Here is a 25,689-nt window from a genome sequence, read left to right as displayed (position 1 = left end):
AACCTCAAATTTGAAGATTGTCCTGTCACCAGGTCGCCACGTGTAACCTCCCCCCTCACTTATCGACCTTAATGACAGTGAAAAATAAAACCGCGTGTACCTAATGGAAATTTGGGAAAAGCAATCGTCACCGAAGTTAATCTATCGGTAAAGAGGGAGGAAAGGGTTACATCTAAATGAAAGGAAAAATGCAAATGAAACTGGTGGAAATTAATTTTGAAAAGGGGTAAAGTTAATGAAGAAAGTAAATGTGCGGCCGTTACGTTAACAATTAACTAGCGGTAATTAGATATTTGAGATTTGGGGGAAATTACGGTCGCCAGTCCTAAGGACAATTACTATAGTAACTGAAAAAGAAAGGTAATTACACATATAATTAGCACTAGAAGCGTGGTAACTGAAGGTTGACACATGTAGTGTGAAAACTGAAAGTTTGTCAGAAGTAATAAATTTCGCTACACTCTGACTTAATTTAGCAAAAGAATTAATAAAACCGGAAAATCGAAAGTTAATTTAGTGACTGAAGTTAATAGTGAGCTTTCTTTCTGAAGCACATCGAAATTCAGTAAAATACAGTTAGTCTTGGACTACCTCAACAATCGTTTCAAAAGCTACTTGAATCTACGCAATTTAGAAATAAGAGATTTAACTTTGATCTTGAATTAAATGATTCTGAACAATTAACAATAGTAAAATGTAGTACGTACCAAGCTGAGCTGCAGTCACAGGTAAGCTAAAATACGGTAACAAAGCTCGCACTCTTAATTCGTGCTTGTGTATGGAATTATGCTGGCGTTTGAATTTCAACGACACTCGGGCTCATTTCGGAAAAGGAAGGGACCCTGCTTGGCAATGAAATTGGGACAATGAGCAACAAAGGTTCATGCTAAGTTGCTGTAATTTTGCGAGACAAATGGAACAATTTGAAAAGCTGAGGTCTGCCATACAGTTCTGAAACTTTACGTGCTTTTAGTCTTCCTTGTTGGTTGATTGAAGGTTTGAAGCCGTCGATCGAGGAGGTGGCGACAGTCACTCATTGTCGGCCGTCGCTGTTGCAGAAGCTGGATGTTGGCGCGCCTTCTTCTCGACACGGTCACCAGACGAAACGGGCTCTTGATGTGCGCTAGTTAATGTTTCCCGTCCGCGACACCATGTCAGAAACTATCATCGCGAGTCGAGCGCAATTACATGCTGCCAAACCCCGAAAGCGCGGCAACTCGCGGGAGCTTCTCACAACACACCTGCTCCACTCGCTCCTCCCGCCAGACACTCACTCCCCGCGCTCCACGCGGCAGAGTTAACACTACCAAAGATCCTACACACTTTGATTCTTCACACGACCTATCGACGTAATCGTTCGATAGCAGTTTTCCCTAGGCAAGACCCAGCGTAAAAATACAAATAATATTTACGAAATAAACCAATTATACATCGACATAAGTGCATAAATATATATATATCCAAACAGTAAAGCAATTACAATATATAAAGAGACAGAAATGTCATATCTTGCGGTAGCAAAACAAGGAAAAAAATAATAGTACAATAGATGGAAATAGGAGGATATGCATTTCCGGCGTTACACACCTCCCCGGACTTGTCCTCTAAATGCTCAACAAAAAACTGATGCTTCACCGTCAAGAAAGATTCCCCATCAGATCTCGAACATACAAGGTACTGGGGCGAATAATATCCGCTAACATCCTAAGCCTGACGTTCCTCCCATGGTGTGGCCAGGGGGGAAATGATTTTAGGTCGTACTTCTGTGCGTGTTTTGAGCTCGTCATCGCTTAGAGACTGTTGGTGTTTCACCATCAGCAATAGATGATGGACTACACTTCATCACGTCATCCACCCTGATGCCACCCACTACAACCAGGGGCCCTCCTAACGGGTGCCACCCAACCGCAGCAAAAGCCACCTGGCAGGATGGCCATTGCCAGGAGTTCCGATGCCCCAAGGGGATGGGCATCTACCCCCTGGCATACATGGGGAGTTACCAGTGCAGGCATCAGCAGAGCGATCCCTGTGTGGTCAGGGAGCTACAACCAACAGGGTACATGGCAGCCCCACCCCAATGGACTGGCTACCGTGCTGGGTATCAGGTGCTAAGAAGTCCATGGTCATCATCGATGCAGAACTTGACACAGCATAGTACATGGTGGAAAATGCACCCTGGAAGGTGTCTTCGCCCAAGAGAGGGAGAATGGGCAAGACTGCAATGTGACAACGAGAAAGTGGGCTAAAGATCTCAATGCACAATGGACACAATGCACCTTGTAAGGCGCCCTTTCTCCAACTGGCTCGCTCTTCAGGAAAATTTTGAAGAATGGAGGTCAAACCCTATAGGGGACCATGACAAAGGCTGAAATGTGTGAAACTTCTTTTAGTCGCCTCATGTGACAGGCAGGTATACTTCGGGCCTATTCTAACCCCTGGACCCGAAGGAGGTTGCAAGGATTTCAATGTGTACCAAGATACCATACACGTATCTGCAGACAAACCAAACTTAATTTCACTTTTACGGTGATAATGAAAACTTACAATTCCCCCTCAAAGATATCACAGAGTATAGACACTAAGGTTGAATGAAGGTTAATCATGGATGCATACATGCACTGGCTGGCCATAACACAACAAAATGGAAAGACAATTATTTTGCACTGCATAGTTAAAAAAGAAGAGTGAACTAGTAACAGTTATCAGGTTGCAATAGTTTCAAAAGACAATAACTTCTTAGTAAAAATTCTTCAAAATAAGTATCTTATTAACAATGAGAGTTCCTAAAGTCACAGGTAGGCACTGTATGTACTGTCAATCACTGGGGTCTCAATCCAATGAAATGCCTGTCTCAAACAGTCCTGATAGCAATAGACCCCAAACACACCACATTCACATTGGCAGCCATGTGATCCACAGTTGACTATAACCACATATGGCCCTACAGAAGCAATGTGACATCCACTTAATAGACACTTGTGGTCATATTGTATGGCAGTTTATGCCTGTGGAAAAATGGGCTTTGTGACATTAAGTATCCATCCTAAATGCTGATGATCTCAGAAACCTGAATTATTGTGTAATCTTGGACCTCTTGCAACAATTGTCACCCTATGTTCGAAGTCATTCAACTGGCAACATGCTGCCATATTTAGTATTCACTTGTCTCTAACAGACTGCTATGTATCGCATCTACAGACACCTTACATCACCTTATTTTTCTGTGACAGCTTACTCCACAATACTCAACTCTGCAAATGAAATTTTGACTGACTGTAGATGAAAAAGTGGAAGTGCCCAGCTCGTGCTGACTTTCTGTTATTCAGCTAAGTGAATTCATTACCTTTTCAGGGTAGTAGCTACCCTGTTTTTATGTTTGAGGAACTGGAGGGGTCTGTGGAGAAATGAGGCAGTAACTGTGCACTATGGTATCACTAGAAGTGGAATGTGCCACAACAACAGCCTGTTTGTCAATACCTAGCATAGCAAAACCAATAAATGTAGAGAGGCACATGTTCTCACAATATTCTTTGGATGATATCACTTTTCCAGTCTTTATTCACAGAATAATATGTATTATTCCAGGTTTTGTCTGAATAAGTTATCTGCCATATTAGTTCTGATGCCTCACACTTTGATAAAAATCTGATCTAGTTTGCCTCTTTTTGAAACTATGTCTCATTTGTACATGATAACTTGTACACTGGGGCACAGTTTAAACACAGATTTTATATTGAGAACAATTTTTTCACATGTGGTGGACATGGAGTCAGAGAAGACTTAAAGGTAGTATGTCTTAAGTTGCAAGCTATCACAATAGCATAGTTGTTCACACTGGTGGGTCTTCCTGCAGGACTGCAGGAGCTTCATCTTTGGTAACTGGATGAGATCACTTTACCTACTATCAATTACAACATAATCATATGAACAATGGTGAGACACTCAAGTTTGTATGATGTCAGACTGGAGTTTGACACTACTCACACAGGATTATTATTATTATTATTATTATTATTATGGCAACAAAGTGTGTGTTATGTATGATCAAACAGTAGAATGAAGGCTGGTGAATTTAAATTAGTTTCTTGCTTATGGGCAGTGGAATTACTACACGAGAAAACAATGATGCAGAGCGTTCATGACAAAGTTTCAGTTTTACATATATATGGAATTAAATGCCTCTGTGGCAAGTTATTCTTCATACAATGATCATGATGCAAAATCAATTTACCTTACTGATGTTTCTATCATGATAATTAATCTAAACATTATAAATCATAGCTTAATAAATATTTATATACCTTCCATGTATTTAATATGAACTCAATTGTATTTTTCCTCTTTGTCATCTATTCTGTAACCAGTGCACTTGGGCAGTTACCAACTATCATCAAAAGTGAAAAGAAATTAAGAAGACAAATAGCATGTGACCTTACAGAATACCCTGTTGCACTATTTCACAAGCTATGATCATTTTAAATGCTGTTGACATGTCTTGAACAAAAGCCACCTGAATAAAGATCACATCAACATTCAGTCCATTCTCCTTCTACCTGTGTCAGAGTTGGTAGATTTAATGTGAAGTTCTGTATGAAGTAAAGTGTGAATGTGCCATTCATAATGTCTCAACTCTTGAGCTAAGTAACACACACATCCACACTGTTGAGGACTATACACTCTGCACACACTGATTTTTGCATAGGCACTTCAGTTCCACTCATCACAGCATCACATCTGTCCTGCTATAAATCTCCTTTCCATTGAAAATAATTTTAACTTTACTAACAGCAATTTTCCAGTCTCACGTCAATGTGCACTAATTTAAGTGGAGTGTGGCTAATGCCAGAAACATGGTTTGCTTTGCTGAGAAACGCATAACTGGACGTTTTGAGATGATAGTTTAAACTTTATGGCTAGTCTTCTGACTAAGTGTAAAGGAATTTCACTCCACCACCAGTAAGTTGGCTACTGCATGTGTTGCACAGCTCAGCAGTTGCCATTCTGGTAACAAATGATGGTCAGTGACTAGATAATCCAAATAGGAATCGTTGGTAAAGTCCTACAGGCATCCCCCAGGCTCAATATTTTAGTCATAACAATGAAATGAGGTAAACTGGATCTCCTCACAAGCTTCAACTTATTAATAATATGGAAATGCCAGTTAGTTTAGAAGAAAATAAGTGCAACAAGTGTTCAAGGGCACTGACCTCTTGAGCACAAAGAACAAACATTTAAAGTCCATAGGGAAGCTGGATCACAAGTTCACTCACCAGCTCTGCCTTGGGCACCAGCAGAGGTGGTGGGCAGCACTCTCTCTCCGCTTCCAATACGGCATCCAGTAAAGTGTTCACAGAATTCTGGCAACAGACACAAAAATTTTGTTGCCAATACTATATCTGGCTGTGGAAAACCGTGCAGTAGATACATTTTGATGGCATTTGAAAGTTGCAGATGATAGTTAAAACTTTATGGCTAGCCCTCAGAGTAAGTGCATAGGAATATAACTCCACCTGCAAGGTCCTGCACACCCAAACTTTCTGCAATTTGAGATTCAGAATTTGTAAAACTTACAGGGAGAAAAGTCTGCATTCGACCACAAATTGTGGCTTTCATTAGAAAGCATGATGCTTTTAGTGCTCTGAGGACCAATACTCAATTCATCACCATCATTATTTTGTCATTATCTGTAGATGGCAGGTCCAGCTGGTCCTATAACACAAATGAAGTTTCATTTGATGAAGGAATAATTGTGATTAACAAGGGAACCTTATAGACCAAACTCTTCCCATTGTCTTCATACTTACAGAATTTGAAGAGCTAACCCCTGACATCAGTTTCCAAGGCAGGCAGTACAAGTAGTTCTGCACCAAAAAACTATTTAGATGTCACCTTTGAAAATTAGAGGATTTCCGAGCTCTATTAAGTACAAAACATTTGCAGTATCTTAGAAGAATTGCTGCATGCTGAACGCATAGTGTTCACCTGTAAGGCCACTGGTTTGATTCTTGCTTGTAGCATTTTTTACCTTTATTAATTTTATAATTATTACTAAATAGAAATATTAATTAAAATATTCAATTATAATTTTTAATGAAAATAAGATTTTGTTTTTAATTACAGAATCTTATGAGAACATGAAAATTAAATAGAAAAAATACCTTCAGTTCTGTGTGTGTGTGTGTGTGTGTGTGTGTGTGTGTGTGTGTGTGTGTGTGTGTGTGGTGGGGTGGGGTGGGGGGGGGGGAGGGGGGTGTGCATGTTAGGGGTACTGAACAACAAGGTTATCAGTGCCAATATGAAAATTAACCAAAACGAATGTGGTTAGGAATAGAAAATATGACAGAAGATGTAAGAAGCAATCTGAGAAAAAATGACATTCACTCTGTTCCAATCTGACCCACAATCACCCAAAACAATCACGCTTCGTCACATCCTGGACGATAGCTTAATACAGTCACATGTTCTAATGCAGTCATTTAAAACACAGTATGAAGGGAAAACTAAAATAGATTCTCAAAAATACATGGCTGGCTAATCACTTACAAAAAAGTATGGATTACCCACAGATGCTGATAGCACATTAAAAATTACACTCTAAAATTTTTCTGAATAAACCAAACATTTCACAAACCCTTAAACTACATATCACATTCGTGTCATGGTCAGTTAAAATAATCTTGTCTGAATAAAAACATACAGTCTGCTAAAATGTGATCTGTACATCACAACTACCAGACACTGGACAGTCCTCTCGCCAGAGCAAGGAGCCATGCATGAAGAGAGCAGTGTCCTATGTTAAGATAAGTGAGAAGGATATCATTCCATCTGTGTGGCTGGAAGGAGGAACATCATAGAGTTGTGGACTTTACCAGACACAGATTATTGTCTGCCACTTCCAGTCACTCTTCTTCCCATCAATGCATGACTATGTACCTCACCAATGAGGTTATAGCATGCAGATGGATGCCACACTGAATGAACTAAGCTCATAGTCCAGCCCCCTTGGCTGTCACATCTGCCGTGTGCCCTAGCACCCGGCAGCAAGAGACCTCCTCCTCTAGCTGTTGTAATTGGACAAGGCTGTCCTGGATATCTTGAACTAATTTAACATCTGGTAAAAATTTTGTACAGAGTGAATGGCACTCAAGGAGTTGGAAAAGACAAGACATTTAGCAAAGTATGGCACGTTTCATTTGCTCCAGAACCTTCAAGCTCACGTATAATTCAACATTGACAACAGTGAAGTCATGAGGTAATAGAATCTTGAGGACATGATGAAGGAACACAACATAGCAGCCTACGGTATCCCCCTGTTTGTACCCAGTCACAAATACAGTAACATAGTTGTGGTGCTCACATAAAATGTTGGAAAACGTTTTATATTAAAAAAGGTAGGCAGCAGTGCAACCTCTCCTGACTGCAATAAATCTGAAATTACTATGGGCCTCTCAAGTAACCAGGCTGTTAGTCAGTTAAAATACTGAATTTCGGTCTGTACTTGCCCCATATGAAGTGACTACAGCTTACACTTCACATGTATCCCAAACAGCCTTGTTATCCACAGGTGGATAAACAACCATACTGTGCACGGGTGAAATTGGGTCAGTAAAGATTTTCTCTGCCTGAAAAACCATTAGGAGTTGCTACTGGATGGCAAGTGACGGTTCCCAAACCTCATCACCGACAGAAGGTATGCTGCTGGTCCGGTAAGCACCTGTGGCCATCATGATGTATAGTGTCACTAATCTTCACGTCAGAAGGCCTTGCTAATTTGATATCATGCACCTTTAGCACTATAAAACTAGAGTTGATGCACCTTGTCTGCTCCCAAAACCTGTGTCTAAGGTATTTTAAGATGTTCAGTGCCTTCAGGTCATTTAGGTGTGGTAACCATGGCAGTTTGACACACAAAATGAAGCAGAAACATTACAGTCTTTAAAAGATACAGTGGTGTCCTTCACGTGCAGATCAGGAAAACTAAAAATACAAGAATGATTAAAATGAAACACACACACACACACACACTTATCTGGAGAAAATGTAAGACCTATCTTTGCAGCCCACTCCTCCAGCCTCTTTGTCAGTAAGTTGCAACTGGCGAATTGCTGTTGCCATGCTGGAAGAGGAATAGAAGTACAAAATCATACACAGACAATGAACATTGTGCAGGACTCCTTATCATAAGACATTATGCTGTTTATGGTTAAAGCAAAGAGGGTAACACTTAAAACACTTCCCCCTGGAACACCATTCTGCTGCTCAAAAATACTTGAAAGCACATCACCAACCTACTACCAAAAAATATTATTACATGTGGAGGACTGAATGAAGATGGTAGGTGGGCATGAAAGACCCACTGGTGGTGCTGCCCAGAATACTATGTCTCCAAGTAGTGTTCTACACCTTACTGATGTCAAAGAATAAAACTATATAATGGTGTTTCCATAGGAAACCCAGCTGGAGAGCCATCTGCAGCAAGGCCAGGTTGTCAACAGTGGATCAGCATCTGCTGAATCCAAACTGAGAGTGGCTAAGGAGCTGCCTTGTCTTTAACATCCAGACCAGATGGCAGCTGACCATTTGCTCCAGGACCTTTGCTTCATAACTTGTTAAGGTGAAACTCCAATTATGACTAGGACACATTCAGTCTTTTCCTGATTTGAGGAGAGGTATCAGGAAATGAAACAATAATGGTAGTAGATTAGTTCTGTTATCTGGGCAGTAAACTAACTGATGATAGGTGAAATAAAGAGGACAAAAAATGCAGCCTGGCAATGCTAAGAAAAGCATTTAATACTGAAAATAGATCTAAGTCTTAGAAATTGTTTTCTGAAGATATTTGTCTGCAGTGTAATGTTACATGGAATGAAATGCAGGCGATAAAAAGTTCATACAGGAAGAGAATAGAAGCTTTTGATATGTGGTGCTACAGAATAATGCTGAAGATTAGATGGGTTGATCATGTAACGAACAAGATAGTGCTGAACAGACTTACAGAAGAAAGATATTTGTGGCACGAGTGGACTAAAGAACGGGATTAGCTGATAGGGCACATTCTGATACACAAAGGGATCACCACCTTAGTACCGGAGAAATGTGGGGTGAGGGGGTTGAAAATAGCAGAGGGAGATCAAGAAATGAATACAGTAAGTAGATTCAAAAAGATGTAGGTTTTAGTAGTTATTTGGAGATGAAGAGGATTGCACATGATATGGCAACATGGAGAGGTGCATCAAACCAGTCTTTGAACTGAAAACCACAACAACAATATCAACAACTACAACTCCAAAATTGCCTCCCTCCAGAAGTTAGGAAATTGGCCTGTCTGCCATACCAGATTGAATCGTAAGAGGATTTCCTTTAGGCCGTTTTATACTTCCAAAACATGCTGTACTGGATTTGATCATGACCGGGTGCAGTATCAAGAGCCTCACACAGTGCCAAATTCAGCTCCCATATGGAAAATGGGTAGTTTTAGGACTGAGAACTGTTGGACCTAAGTTCAGCTCTCATCATTCCATGGTGGCACAATAATGATGGAATGCTGAATCCTGACTGGCAGCTGAAGTAGTCATCACAAAACGCTCTGCCACTGTCTGGATAATGTATCCTGCTGTTGTATGGAGACACCCATTTCAGCACTGCTTCTACACAGGTAACCTACAGCATTTACCAGAAATCCTCCTAATGAATTCCCATACTTACATGAAACAAATAGAGCAGTTAAGAGAGTCTAGAAACGTTTGCCATGATCTTTTTCTGCTCTCCTTGATTGGGCATCGAGCACCAAAAGGTTGTGTGTGCATTTAAACAGCCGCAGAACCCCACATTTGACACAGGTTCCTGACTGATACTCATCAGTCCCTCAAAGTACAGGTTGTCTCCTAAAACAACCTGAGCACTCAATGATGGATCAGTTAGTGACACTGCGAATAATTCATGTGATATTGTCCATCCAGTTATGGATACTGTTTCAGTGTTCAAACACAGCCAGCTGACTGAACAGCATCCAGGTAGCTCTGCTCATCCACCAAAATCGACGGCATCCTTTCATGGAGTACTCCATCCGGTAGGTGAATTCCGAGTTGGAAGTGGTCATCAGCAACATCCTACTCAGCTGAATATGCGAGGGCTGGGGAGCAGGATGAGAGGTTGATGGCTGAGGATGACTCAGTAGCAGCATTTAAGTCAGAAGGATTACTTGTACTGAGGATACACAGCACCTGAGACGTCACAAAGCTCTCTAAAACTTGACTCCTGGGGCAAGTTAAGTAGGAGCCCTACTACACCTTATGGCAATAGTCTCCCAGTTGGAGAAATGAGTGAGGGGTGGTAGTTCTAAAAGACCACTGAGAGCCTCAGAATCTATCACTTGTGTGATAGTAAATACAAAGAATAGATGGTAATTGGCTGACCCATATGAACTTCAGCAGCAACTGTTTGCAGGTCAGCAGCCAGGGATAGAGCAGAGGTGTGGTGTGTGTTATTGACAAACACAGTGACCCCTCCTTGGTCTTTTTCCCAATCAGGTCATCCTCGTAATTGAGCATGTAGCCCCGTGACACAGGGGTGTCAGTAGTTTTAAATTATGTTTCTTGTATATATTAGATAGAAGGCATTCCTGAGCTAGAAGTTTTAGTTCCTCCACAAGCATCCTGAAATCACCGATGTTCCACTGTAGTTGGGGAGCCTTTTATCAGGGGAAGTAGGGCTTTCACCCTGTCTCTCCACTGAGGTATGGAGTCTGCACCATGTGGAAGCTGTCTTGGGGCGAGATGGTTGCCTCAAGCACATTTCATGTTCCACTGGCTCTGAAGCAGAATCATTAGAACTGTCAGGTCGCACAATGTCAACATTGCCTAATGGTTTACTACCTGTTTGTTGAAGCTTTCCTTTTTTTGCTTGGGCAGGCTTTGCAGGAATGACAAGGGCAGTGATAGTGGCAGTGCTGGTATGTTAACTGGACTCTGCTTTTGGAAATGCCAGGAGATCTCCAATTGGCAACCAGCGCTTTCTCTGACATTCTGGGGGAGCTATTGGCACTATGTTCAAGTGCACTGACAAATGTAGGTAGTAGTGCTGGCAGTAGCAACCACCATTTGTGTGGAGGCAACCGCTTTTGTAATAGGAATTTTAAGAGCTAAAGGAAAAGTAGTATTGAATGTGGAGGCTTCATGGCCTTAAACATCTTTTTTGCCTTACCTTGCAAGATACACTATACTGTTTTCAGATCCTATATCTTCATTTCTTCAAGATGGTGTCCCCACAGAACGTATCTCTGCCTACGTAGATCAACACCTTCAACCCATTACATGCAGTCTCCCATCCTTCATCAAAGACACCAACCACTTCCTTGAACGCCTGGAATCCTTACCCAATCTGTTACCCCCGGAAACCATCCTTGTAACCATTGATGCCACGTCCTTATACACTAATATTCCGCACGTCCAGGGCCTCGCTGCGATGGAGCATTTCCTTTCACGCCGATCACCTGCCACCCTACCTAAAACCTCTTTCCTCATTACCTTAGCCAGCTTCATCCTGACCCACAACTTCTTCACTTTTGAAGGCCAGACATACCAACAATTAAAGGGAACAGCCATGGGTACCAGGATGGCCCCCTCGTACGCCAACCTATTCATGGGTCACTTAGAGGAAGCCTTCTTGGTTACCCAAGTCTGCCAACCCAAAGTTTGGTACAGATTTATTGATGACATCTTCATGATCTGGACTCACAGTGAAGAAGAATTCCAAAATTTCCTCTCCAACCTCAACTCCTTTGGTTCCATCCATCAGATTCACCTGGTCCTACTCCAAATCCCATGCCACTCCTCTTTGGGAATATCTACCACATCTCAGCATGATACAACAGTTTTTCTATAGTTTGAGGTGTTGTGTAGCTCTGTGTTGACTGTGTATTTCCCAAGGCATTTATATTTTTAGAGATTCATTGCTTGCTGGTGTAATGGATCTGGGAGATGTTATTTTTTTTTTTACCGTATTTGTCGATACTGAATTGAAAATGTTTTCTTATATTTTTGTCAGAATTTATTATAATTTGTCTTATTATATGTTAATTTACTTCTGTTTTTGAGAGTAAAAGCATATTGATTACTATTAGAAAATGTATCGAAGAATAGCAAAGAAACTGATTGTGTAAAATATCTTTGATGTTGGAGTAGTCTCTGACTATAGTCAGTCCGAGTCGGAAGCTAACTCTTGGTGTGTGTTGATGGAAGAACAATGTGAAGGTCGAAGTCATAAACAATTATGAATTATGTTAGTATTATTTTTGTATTAACTAAAAAGAAGAAACTACATTTGAAGAAACTGTATTTGAAACACCAAAATGAGAGAAACACGCTGAACTACGTCATTTTCTGCAGCCGACAATGATGCATTGTGGAATCATACTTAGACAACTGAAGCCAAGACATATATTTGCTTGCAAACGTCTAATGGAAAAGGTACTGTCACGAAATATGGCAAATTTAAGTTTATAAAAAATAGTGATCATATTTTCAACTTGTGTAATAGCCGGGATGCCATATTTCAACTGGGGACTGTAGCCGGGATATTGTGTTCACGAGATCTTCAACAGTGCTACGAGGAAGAAAATTTTTGTGTGTTAATACCAGTTTCTTCAGAATGTGTGTTACAGTGTTTGTGTTCATCGGGAAGTAAAAGTTTTGGAGAAGAAATGTTTTGGCAAAAAATATAATTTTCGACAGAAGAAAATACTTCAAGAATTTTGGTCAACAATCACATGGATGGAAAACGTGGTTTTGCAACAGTAGAAGAGTGTTCCAGATAAGTCACGAAACCCTCGTATTTTGTTAAAACAATATTTTTATCTTGTTTTGTATTGTTGTGTATAAATTTTTGTTCTTCACAATGACTTATGAGATTTTCGAGAGTATTGTGCCTAAAGTAGAAAGTAGTAATTTAATAGACTTCGAACATCAGGACAGGTCAAATGAAACACAAAGAATCGATCAATTTGATTTTAAAAGTTTTCTTGTAAATTTCCCGAAAGAAATTAAACAATCAGTTGACGACAATAAGACATACTGGGATGAAAAAATTGATAACATTTTGTTGCAAGTCCAAGCAGTCAATACCCAAGTGGGTGAGCTTTCGAACAGAGTTGGCAGTGTTGAGGAAAAAATTGAATCTGTGGAAGCAAAAGTAAATGAAATTGATGTTAAATTGAGCGGTGAAATTAATACCGTAAAAAATGAGTTACTGGTAGATAGGGAAAGAAATTTAATTGATTTTAATGAGATAAAAGGGGAAATTAAAAATTTGGATGAGAATACAAAAGTTTTAGTTAAAAATGTACAACAAGAAACTGACAATCGTTTGGTTACTCTAGAAGAAAAAGTAGAATGCAATGATTTGGAAAACAAAAAATCTGTCAAAGAACTTAGCGAAAAAATTGAAAGTTTTGACATTGAATTTCAAAGCAAAAATTACAATGTCAACACGTGTAATCTTATATCTAATATTCCAGAGAAGCACTTTTCGGTAGATGGACCCTTACATCCCGTTGATTTTATGCAGTATTGTAAGGATTGTTTTTTACCTCACTCACCAGATGAAATAAAAATTAAATTTGTGAAAAAATTCTTGGAAGGGGAAGCTTTGACTTGGGCAAACCAAATTGTAACTTTGGGGATGACCTTTTCAGAATTTGAATCAAAATTTTTGGAAAAATTTTGGGATGATCTTAAACAAACTAGAATCAAAAGTGAATTTTTGAATGGGCGAAACTATAGGGAATCAGATGGGAACATGAAACAATTTTGCAAAAGTGAACTTCAAAAACTTATTCATTTAACAAAACCTTTGGATGACTTGATCAAAAATGATACCTTAAAGAGAAGATTGCCATCAGCAATGCAGTTGAGTTTAGTTCATTGTCCTGATAGTAATGTAGAGCAGTTTCTCAATTATATTGAAAAGTTGGATAGGGTAACAACAAGAACACACAGTGGGTTTACTGAGAAAGGTAATGGTCAAAATTGGGGAAATGACAACTTTCAAAAAAGGAAACAAAACAATTATCATGGTGTCAGTCAAAATTCAGGGGGATATAGCAATTTTGAAAAGAAGGACCATAATTTTTATCCAGAACAAGAACAACATTTTCGCTTTAATAATCAACAAAATAGAGAACACTTTAGGGATCAAAATCAGAGAAATTTTGATAGAGGTCAGTACAATAGAAACTACCAACAATCAGGTAATGTTTGGCATAGGAATGGGATCATAAATGTTGATCAGAGACATTGGCAGAACCACAATCAGCAGTTCAAACAGGAACCGGAAATAAAAAACGAGTAGATGCCCCCTTGAAGGTCCGCAAGGTTGAGGCAGAAGGTGAGCATGATGAAAGGACCAATGGATGTGACTATCATAAACCCAAACAGGTCAGTTCCAAACCTAAGCTATCACATGAGGTCATTAGTTGTTACTTATTGAAGAAATTTCAAGAGGAAAATAATGATGATAAAGATAACATTTTCAGTACACAAGAACATACAGTAGATAAAAGTAATTGTGATTCATTTAATTTAACAGAGTTTTACACTTGGGCAGAAAAGAACAACACTTTGTCAGATGATGTAATTTGTAGTAGTTCAGAGATGTGCGTGAATGAAAGAGAGAATGCATGCTGTGAGAATGAAAATGTTGGTGAAAGGGATCTGGTAACTTTAGAAAGGGGAAATAATATTTTGGGGAATAATTTGAATGTGTATGACCTGAATATGTGTAATGATAATGATGTTGTTGATAAAGTTGATAATGATGGTAATGGTATTGATGATGATGTTGAGGAAAGGTATTTCATTAGTTTAAATAGGGAGTTGGGTATACACATGGTTGAAAATGGATTAAATAGTGAGAATATTATAGAAATTCCCAGGGATGTTACCAGGATGAATAAAGCTCACAAGCTGGATGTATGTAAAAGTGTGAATTTAGATGTTGCTGGTAAAGAATCTGACTACACAAATAACGATGACACAAGTATAACTTCTTACCTAAATAAAACTTTTATAGATACTAATGATACACACACATTTCTTATGACTATATGGCTGAACAGTGAAACTATTTCTTTTGACAAGAACTTTAGAAAGATGCTTATTAATGTATGTGAAACTGTATGTCCTGAGTGGTGGAAAAAGATGAGGTATTTTATTTTTGAAAAGTTGAAGGATAAGTACTTCAATAGTATACAATGTGATTTGGATGAAAATTCTTGGCTATTTGAGATAATAGAGAGTACTAATGACAATTTTGTATCTTGTGCAAATTTTATAACTGTGACAAATAATACATATAATGGTATACCATATGATTCTGATAAGTATAGGTTTGGGGAAATTGAAAGTGATTTATTACATGAGGATACAGGTTCTGAGAAAAGTGATCAATTTTGCAGCCCTTATATAAAAGTTCAAATTGGGTCATGGATTGGTAAATGTTTAATCGATACAGGAAGTGAGATCTCGGGAATATCTGAAAGGTTAAGCAAGAAATTGACAGTGGGGAAAGATTATGTTGAACTGCCAGTTGTTGGGGTAAAGATAAAAGGTGCTACTGGGAAGAGCAGTAAATTGGTAAAAAGCCAGGCTTTAGTGACATTTTTAATTGAAGGCAAGTTGTTCACACATGGATGTTTTGTAATTCAGGAATTTAATGATGATTTTCTTTTGGGTATGAATTGGATAGTAAAAGTAAGTACAGCATTTGATTGGGTTGGAAGAAAACTTTTGATAGAAACTAGTGAAAGGGAATACATTCAGACAAATTTTGTGAACACACTTGGTGATCAGAGTAATGGAAATTTTGACAGTATTAATTTACTAAAAGAAAATAGATTGGAGAATATTGAAATTCATAGATTTGATACTGATGAAGTTGAATTTGGGAATTTAGTAAATTTGAAAATTTCAGAAACACAAAATTTATCTGGGGAGCAAAAACAACAGTTAGAAAATCTGCTGTGGGAATACAGTGATGTTTTTAGTGACATACCTGGTAGGGTAAAGGGTTACCAGTGTGAGCTTCAGGTAAAACCTCATGAACCATTTTTCATAAAACCATACGCTATTGCAATATCAAAAAGACCTGCTGTTGAGAAAGAGCTGAAAAAGATGGAAGGATGTAATATAATAGAAAGGAGTATCAGTGCATATAATAATCCTCTAATAGTAGTTTCGAAAAAAGATGGTGGAGTAAGATTGGTTTTGGACTCTAGACACTTAAACAAAATTTTGTTCAGACAGACAGACCATCCTGAAAATACTGATGAGTTACTCTATAAATTTACAAATATAAAATATATGTCAAGTTTGGATCTAACTTCGGGTTTTCATCAAGTACCACTTTCGGTTAATTCTAGAAAATATACTGCTTTCTTGTACAATGGTAAGAGTTACCAATATTGTGTTGTGCCATTTGGGTTAAATTCTTCTGTTTCTGAATTTATAAGAGCTTTGGATCATGTACTGGGGCAAGAACTGCGTCTAAACTGATAATCTATGTAGATGACATTTTGGTTACAGGGAAAAATTGGGAGGAACATTTTTTGATTTTGAAGTCAGTTTGTGAAAAACTTAGAAAAGGGGGGTTGTTGTTGTTGTGGTCTTCAGTCCTGAGACTGGTTTGATGCAGCTCTCCATGCTACTCTATCCTGTGCAAGCTTTTTCATCTCCCAGTACCTACTGCAACCTACATCCTTCTGAATCTGCTTAGTGTATTCATCTCTTGGTCTCCCTCTACGATTTTTACCCTCCACGCTGCCCTCCAATACTAAATTGGTGATCCCTTGATGCCTCAGAACATGTCCTACCAACCGATCCCTTCTTCTGGTCAAGTTGTGCCACAAACTTCTCTTCTCCCCAATCCTATTCAATACTTCCTCATTAGTTATGTGATCTACTCATCTAATCTTTAGCATTCTTCTGTAGCACCACATTTCGAAAGCTTCTATTCTCTTCTTATCCAAACTATTTATCGTCCATGTTTCACTTCCATACATGGCTACACTCCATACGAATACTTTCAGAAATGACTTCCTGACACTTAAATCAATACTGGATGTTAACAAATTTCTTTTCTTCAGAAACGCTTTCCTTGCCATTGCCAGCCTACATTTTATATCCTCTCTACTTCGACCATCATCAGTTATTTTGCTCCCCAAATAGCAAAACTCCTTTACTACTTTAAGTGCCTCATTTCCTAATCTAATTCCCTCAGCATCACCCGACTTAATTAGACTACATTCCATTATCCTTGTTTTGCTTTTGTTGATGTTCATCTTATATCCTCCTTTCAAGACACTGTCCATTCCATTCAACTGCTCTTCCAAGTCCTTTGCTGTCTCTGACAGAATTACAATATCATCAGCGAACCTCAAAGTTTTTATTTCTTCTCCATGAATTTTAATACCTACTCCGAATTTTTCTTTTGTTTCCTTTACTGCTTGCTCAATATACAGATTGAACAACATCGGGGAGAGGCTACAACCCTGGGATGGGGGGATGACATTGAAATTAGAGAAATGTAAATTTGCAGTTTCTGAATTAAAATTTTTGGGTCATGTTGTCACAGACAAGGGAATTTTGGCAGATCCAGAAAAAATTAAAGCAATTTCAGAAATTCCTATTCCTAAGACTAAAAAACAATTAAAGTCGTTCTTTGGGTTATGCGGTTATTACCGAAAACATATAAGTGATCAGAGTCTGAATGCACCATGTTTAAGTCAGTTACTTAAGAAAAACACTGTTTGGGTTTGGGATAAAAGTTGTCAGGAAGAGTTTGATAAAATTAAGCAAGAGTTGAGGAAGCAACACTTATTACACAGACCTGATTTTAATTTACCATTTTGTTTGAACACTGATAGCAGTAATTATGGGCTTGGAGCAGAGTTATTTCAAGAAAGAGTAGAGAATGGAGTTAAGATACATTGTACCATAGCATTTGCAAGCAGAATGTTGCTCAAGCATGAGAAAAATTATACAGTCACAGAGAAGGAACTTTTGGCAATTCATTGGGCTTTTACAAAATTTAGAATTTACCTTATTGGACATAAAACCATAGTATTTTCGGATCACAAAGCTTTGAGTTACTTACAAGAGTGCAAATTATACCACAGTAGATTGAGCAGATGGGCAATTTTTCTGCAACAGTTTGACTTTGAAATCAAACACATAAAAGGTTCTGAGAATGTAGTAGCTGATTCACTTTCAAGGTTACCAATTGGGGGAGAAAAGAAGGTTTTTGAACAAGAGGAGGAAAAGCAATTTAAAATTAGATACTTGAAAGGGGTGGAAAATGAGAAAACAATTAGAGCTATGTGTAACAAAATTAGAAAAAAATCAAAATTTGGATCAGAGTTGGAAATTAATCAAAGAATGTTTAGGCAAGAAGGGGTATGAGAAACTTGATAAATTTTACAAATTACATAAGGGGATTTTATTTCGGAGAACAGATGTAGATTCTGATAATTGGAAACTGTGTTGGCCATAGGCAGATGCTGGAAAGCTGATCATTTACATACATGAAAGTTTTGGTCATTGTGGGATACAGAAGTGCATTCAAAAGATACAAGAAAATGTTTATTTTTACAATATTGGAAAGAAGGTAAGAAAAGAATTGGCAACCTGTGACAAATGTCAGAGAGTTAAAGTGAGCAATCAAAGACGTGGTGGAGAGATGCAAAACATTATTCCGGAAAAACCTTTAGATCTTATCGCAGTGGACTTATATGGAATGTTACCAAAGAGTAAAGGTGGTCACTGTTACATATTTGTTATGGTAGATGTATTTTCAAAATTAATTAAACTATATCCAGTGAAAAAAGCTACTAGCCATGAAATTATAATAAAAATTGAAAGAGATTATTTCGCACAGGTCGGTAAACCAAAAGCTATATTATCAGATAATGGTTCACAGTTCACCTCAAAAATTGGGAAAAAGTTTATTGAAAAATCAAAATTGAAGCATATACTTATATCTGTTTATTCTCCGTCGACCAATCCTGCAGAAAGATATATGAGGGAAATTGGGAGACTTTGTAGAACTTATTGTAGCCATAAACATCCAACTTGGTTTGAGCACATTCGAAATTTTGAAGATATTATGAATAGCCTACAACATAGTTCCACAGGATTTTCACCATATGAGATTATATTTAACATTAGACCTCCAAATCTTATATCAGAACTTATTGAATTTCCTAAATGTACACCTTTAACTATGCAAGAGAGAGAAGATATTGTCAGGGAAACTATGAGGAAACAAGGGGAAAAGAGGAATAAAAGACATAACAATAGGGTAAGATTAACCACTTTTAAAATTGGGGATCTTGTTCTGGTCAAATCTCATGAAAAATCAAAAATGTTAACTTCAGAAATTAAAAAATTCTTTGATATCTATATTGGGCCATTTGAAGTCATAGAAAATCCACACCCTAATGCTTATCGTTTGGTGTATCCTAAGTCAAAGAAATTATTTGGTCTTAGGAATGTTGTCTCTTTAAAACTGTATAAACAGAAATCATAATTTCAAAATTTAAATAATCTATTATCATCTAAAACAAAAGTCGTCCACTGGAATATGCTTGTTAGAACAAAACTACCTGTACAACCAAGTATGTATATTTGCATGTATAAATTAATAATTTGAAGTTACATGTTAATTGAAACTGATGAAAAAACACTGATGTAACAAAGAATGAGAGAAAGATTTATTTTTACTTTTTTACAAAAAAAAGTCTCCCTAGTGGGCATTTCTGAATTTTTCTAATTTTGGAAGCTAAGTCTTCCCTGTGGGTGAAGGCATGCATGTGAGGACATGCATGCAAAGGTATAAGTTTCAAAACCAATTTTAGACAAAGCCTCATGATATATGAGCAGTTTATTGTTGTTCATACTGATGTTGTGGGGAGCAAAAGTACTCTTCACAAGAATGTGACTTGTAGTAATATTGTAGTAGAGAGGCAAGTGTATATAAACAATTGCAAAAAATTTAGATAATACTGATGTATCTTTAGCTGTACTAAAAAAAAGAAAATCATAAGCAAAAAAATACAAAAACAAAAAAACATGAGTAATAAAAAAAAACATAAAAATTTTAAAAAAATCAGAAGTTAATATATATATTAACTTCTGATTTTTTTAAAATTTTTATATTTTATATATATATATATATATATATATATATATATATATATATATATATATATAAACAAAGATGATGTGACTTACCAAATGAAAGTGCTGGCAGGTCGACAGACACACAAACAAACACAAACATACACACAAAATTCAAGCTTTCGCAACAAACTGTTGCCTCATCAGGAAAGAGGGAAGGAGAGGGAAAGACGAAAGGATGTGGGTTTTAAGGGAGAGGGTAAGGAGTCATTCCAATCCCGGGAGCGGAAAGACTTACCTTAGGGGGAAAAAAGGACGGGTATACACTCGCACAAACACACATATCCATCCACACATATACAGACACAAGCAGACATATATATATATATATATATATATATATATATATATATATATATATATATATATATATAAGGCAAATATAGAGAAAAACACATTACACTATATATGTCCAGTATCATTTTTACTGTACAATATGTAAGCATAATGAAATTAACATTAATATTTTAAAAAAAAATTAAATCTTATTCTAGGAAATGAGTTTTACCTTTCTATTATTTTCAATCTGTATGCTGTATGTTAGAATATTTCTCATGTATGTTTTATACCATGTATATTTGTCATGTCAAATAATTTCTTTACTTGATATCAATATAATAGATGGAAACATTCCACGTGGGAAAAATTATATATAAAAACAAAGATGAGGTGACTTACCGAACGAAAGCGCTGGCAGGTCGATAGACACACAAACAAACACAAACATACACACAAAATTCAAGCTTTCGCAACAAACTGTTGCCTCATCAGGAAAGAGGGGAGGAGAGGGGAAGACGAAAGGAAGTGGGTTTTAAGGGAGAGGGTAAGGAGTCACTCCAATCCCGGGAGCGGAAAGACTTACCTTAGGGGGAAAAAAGGACAGGTATACACTCACACACACGCACATATCCATCCACACATACAGACACAAGCAGACATATTTAAAGACAAAGAGTTTGGGCAGAGATGTCAGTCGAGGCAGAAGTGTAGAGGCAAAGAAGTTGTTGAGAGACAGGTGAGGTATGAGTGGCGGCAACTTGAAATTAGCGGAGATTGAGGCCTGGCGGATGACGAGAAGAGAGGATATACTGAAGGGCAAGTTCCCATCTCCGGAGTTCGGATAGGTTGGTGTTGGTGGGAAGTATCCAGATAACCCGGACGGTGTAACACTGTGCCAAGATGTGCTGGCTGTGCACCAAGGCATGTTTAGCCACAGGGTGATCCTCATTACCAACAAACACTGTCTGCCTGTGTCCATTCATGCAAATGGACAGTTTGTTGCCGGTCATTCCCACATAGAATGCATCACAGTGTAGGCAGGTCAGTTGGTAAATCACGTGGGAGCTTTCACATGTGGCTCTGCCTTTGATCGTGTACACCTTCCGGGTTACAGGACTGGAGTAGGTGGTGGTGGGAGGGTGCATGGGACAGGTTTTGCATCGGGGGCGGTTACAAGGATAGGAGCCAGAGGGTAGGGAAGGTGGTTTGGGGATTTCATAGGGATGAACTAACAGGTTACGAAGGTTAGGTGGACGGCGGAAAGACACTCTTGGCGGAGGGAGTGGGGAGGATTTCATGAAGGATGGATCTCATTTCAGGGCAGGATTTGAGGAAGTCGTATCCCTGCTGGAGAGCCACATTCAGAGTCTGGTCCAGTCCCGGAAAGTATCCTGTCACAAGTGGGGCACTTTTGTGGTTCTTCTGTGGGGGATTCTGGGTTTGAGGGGACGAGGAAGTGGCTCTGGTTATTTGCTTCTGTACCAGGTCGGGAGGGTAGTTGCGGGATGCGAAAGCTGTTTTCAGGTTGTTGGTGTAATGATTCAGGGATTCCGGACTGGAGCAGATTCGTTTGCCACGAAGACCTAGGCTGTAGGGAAGGGACCGTTTGATGTGGAATGGGTGGCAGCTGTCATAATGGAGGTACTGTTGCTTGGTGGTGGGTTTGATGTGGACGGACATGTGAAGTTGGCCATTGGACAGGTGGAGGTCAACGTCAAGGAAAGTGGCATGGGATTTGGAGTAGGACCAGGTGAATCTGATGGAACCAAAGAAGTTGAGGTTGGAGAGGAAATTTTGGAGTTCTTCTTCACTGTGAGTCCAGATCATGAATATGTCATCAATAAATCTGTACCAAACTTTGGGTTGGCAGACTTGGGTAACCAAGAAGGCTTCCTCTAAGCGACCCATGAATAGGTTGGCGTACGAGGGGGCCATCCTGGTACCCATGGCTGTTCCCTTTAATTGTTGGTATGTCTGGCCTTCAAAAGTGAAGAAGTTGTGGGTCAGGATGAAGCTGGCTAAGGTAATGAGGAAAGAGGTTTTAGGTAGGGTGGCAGGTGATCGGCGTGAAAGGAAATGCTCCATCGCAGCTAGGCCCTGGACGTGCGGAATATTAGTGTATAAGGACGTGGCATCAATGGTTACAAGGATGGTTTCTGGGGGTAACAGATTGGGTAAGGATTCCAGGCGTTCAAGGAAGTGGTTGGTGTCTTTGATGAAGGATGGGAGACTGCATGTAATGGGTTGAAGGTGTTGATCTACGTAGGCAGAGATACGTTCAGTATATACTCTCTTCTCGTCATCCGCCAGGCCTCAATCTCCGCTAATTTCAAGTTGCCGCCACTCACACCTCACCTGTCTCTCAACAACTTCTTTGCCTCTACACTTCTGCCTCGACTGACATCTCTGCCCAAACTCTTTGTCTTAAAATATGTCTGCTTGTGTCTGTATGTGTGGATGGATATGTGCGTGTGTGCGAGTGTATACCTGTCCTTTTTTCCCCCTAAGGTAAGTCTTTCCGCTCCCGGGATTGGAATGACTCCTTACCCTCTCCCTTAAAACCCACTTCCTTTCGTCTTCCCCTCTCCTTCCCTCTTTCCTGATGAGGCAACAGTTTGTTGCGAAAGCTTGAATTTTGTGTGTATGTTTGTGTTTGTTTGTGTGTCTATCGACCTGCCAGCACTTTCGTTCGGTAAGTCACCTCATCTTTGCTTTTATATATAATTTCTTTACTTGAATTTTTTTTGTGTATGAGATTGATGGGGAAGTATCATTGCAACAACAGCCAGTAACAAGTCCACAGATTCAAAGAGTCCAAATTTGGAAGAGGTTATCAGACTGCATCATTAATGTACTAATTGTGTAATACAGATCCATCACTGAGTGTGGTCGGGATTTTGTTGTATATGTCCATAACAACAAAAGCCCTGGGGAGCAGTTGTAATGGATCTGGGAGATGTTATTTTTTTTTTACCGTATTTGTCGATACTGAATTGAAAATGTTTTCTTATATTTTTGTCAGAATTTATTATAATTTGTCTTATTATATGTTGATTTACTTCTGTTTTTGAGAGTAAAAGCATATTGATTACTATTAGAAAATGTATCGAAGAATAACAAAGAAACTGATTGTGTAAAATATCTTTGACGTTGGAGTAGTCTTTGACTATAGTCAGTCCGAGTCGGAAGCTACCTCTTGGTGTGTGTTGATGGAAGAACAATGTGAAGGTCGAAGTCATAAACAATTATGAATTATGTTAGTATTATTTTTGTATTAACTAAAAAGAAGAAACTACATTTGAAGAAACTGTATTTGAAACACCAAAATGAGAGAAACACGCTGAACCACGTCATTTTCTGCAGCCGACAATGATGCATTGTGGAATCATACTTAGACAACTGAAGCCAAGACTTATATTTGCTTGCAAACGTCTAATGGAAAAGGTACTGTCACGAAATATGGCAAATTTAAGTTTATAAAAAATAGTGATCATATTTTCAACTTGTGTAATAGCCGGGATGCCATATTTCACTGGGAACTATAAGTTTCACAAACAGTTTCCCAGTTAAAGTGCCAGCGTTGTCCCTAAACCCCTTTAAATGTAGAAACATGGATTTTTTTTTCGAATTGTCCTCTTTCCTTTTAACTGACCAGTAGCTACTACTCTAGTACTCTGCTACATGAGCACTCTAGTGAGGTTGGGTGTTGCTACTGACCTGTGGTACAGTCATTCTGCTGGGAATTGATCAGTTTAAGTTCAAGAGTTCCAGCTTGGTCCCACAAGCAGCTAGGGAAATCTGTGTCCACGCAGACAGAGCATTGCTTGCCTGGGTAGGCCTTATACAACTGATTTGTGGCAGGTTCTCAAGAAGTAGCCGATGACTGTCCTGCCTCAACAGCCAAGTGTTAGTAGGTGTGCAGCACACCTTGAAACTGAGTTTCTTTGCAGGTTTTTTTTTTTTTTTTTTTTTTTTTTTTTTTTTTTTTACCATCCAAGAGAACCATAGGGTTAAGCCAAGATCCCCAATCCCTAAGCTACAAAATGGATGACACGCCACACAGAGATGACTGAAGTGTATTCAGAGCTTATGGCTACAGAGGACTGGTGATGCTTCCCATGTCTTGAGGAAACCTAGAGTCACCAAGCACACATGCAGCAAACTAATGGTGAGCTCCATGAGGTGCACACCTGTTAGCATGACCCAGGGAACATGTGTGGCATATCAAATGCCACGGACATGGCAAACAGTATCCCACACCTTTAGTTAGTTACTTGGTTTCGTGTTCCATGGATCATTTGGACAACTAATCGTAATGATTTGGAACAATTCAATTTAAATTCATATCACAAATTAATTTTTAAATATGGCTACATGCTGAACATTGATAATTTCTTTAATGTACAGATGTTGTTTTGAACTGCAATGGAATCTTTAAAACAAACATCCTGAGGAAATAAATATACTGTGCAGCAGTAGTCAAAATTCCCAACTCATGTCATTTCTGGAAACCCAGCATCTACTCTGTAGGAATCAACATGGATTCCGGAAACAGCAAACGTGTGAGACCCAACTCGCTTTATTTGTTCATTAGACCCAGGCTCCCAGGTAGATGCCATTTTTCTTGAATTCCAGAAGGCGTTCGATACAGTTCCGCACTGTCGCCTGATAAACAAAGTAAGAGCCTTTGGAATATCAGACCAGCTGTGTGGTTGCATTGAAGAGTTTTTAGCAAACAGAACACAGCATGTTGTTCTCGGTAGAGAGACATCTACAGACGTTAAAGTAACCTCTGGTGTGCCACAGGGGAGTGTTATGGGACCACTGCTTTTCACTATATACATAAATGACCTAGTAGATAATGTCGGAAGTTCCATGTGGCTTTTCGCCGCTGATGCTGTAGTATACAGAGAAGATGCAGCATTAGAAAATTGCAGCGAAATGCAGGAAGATCTTGCAGCGGATAGGCACTTGGTGCAGGGAGTGGCAACTGACCCTTAACATAGACAAATCTAATGTATTGCGAATACATAGAAAGAAGAATCCTTTATCGTATGATTATATGATAGCGGAACAAACACTGGTAGCAGTTACCTCTGTAAAATATCTGAGAATATGCATGCGGAACGATTTGAAGTGGAATGATGATATAAAATTAAATGTTGGTAAGGTGGGTGCCAGG

At 38.8% G+C, this 25,689-nt stretch overlaps 1 protein-coding gene across 1 annotated transcript in view; it reads right to left on the bottom strand.

Annotated features, from left to right (window-relative positions):
* The window catches only part of LOC126426618 (uncharacterized), a 94,953-nt gene that overhangs the window by 20,254 nt on the left and 49,010 nt on the right, over positions 1-25,689 (bottom strand). Inside the window, exon 4 of the mRNA XM_050088508.1 lies at positions 5,271-5,357. Within this exon, the coding sequence (XP_049944465.1) occupies positions 5,271-5,357 (87 nt within the window). The remainder of the gene's footprint in view (positions 1-5,270; positions 5,358-25,689) is intronic.

The sequence above is a fragment of the Schistocerca serialis genome, chromosome 11 (genome assembly GCF_023864345.2).
Source record: "Schistocerca serialis cubense isolate TAMUIC-IGC-003099 chromosome 11, iqSchSeri2.2, whole genome shotgun sequence".
NCBI lineage: Eukaryota > Metazoa > Arthropoda > Insecta > Orthoptera > Acrididae > Schistocerca > Schistocerca serialis.
Note: the sequence above shows the minus strand (reverse complement) of the source record. Positions and strands in the feature narration are given on the sequence as shown.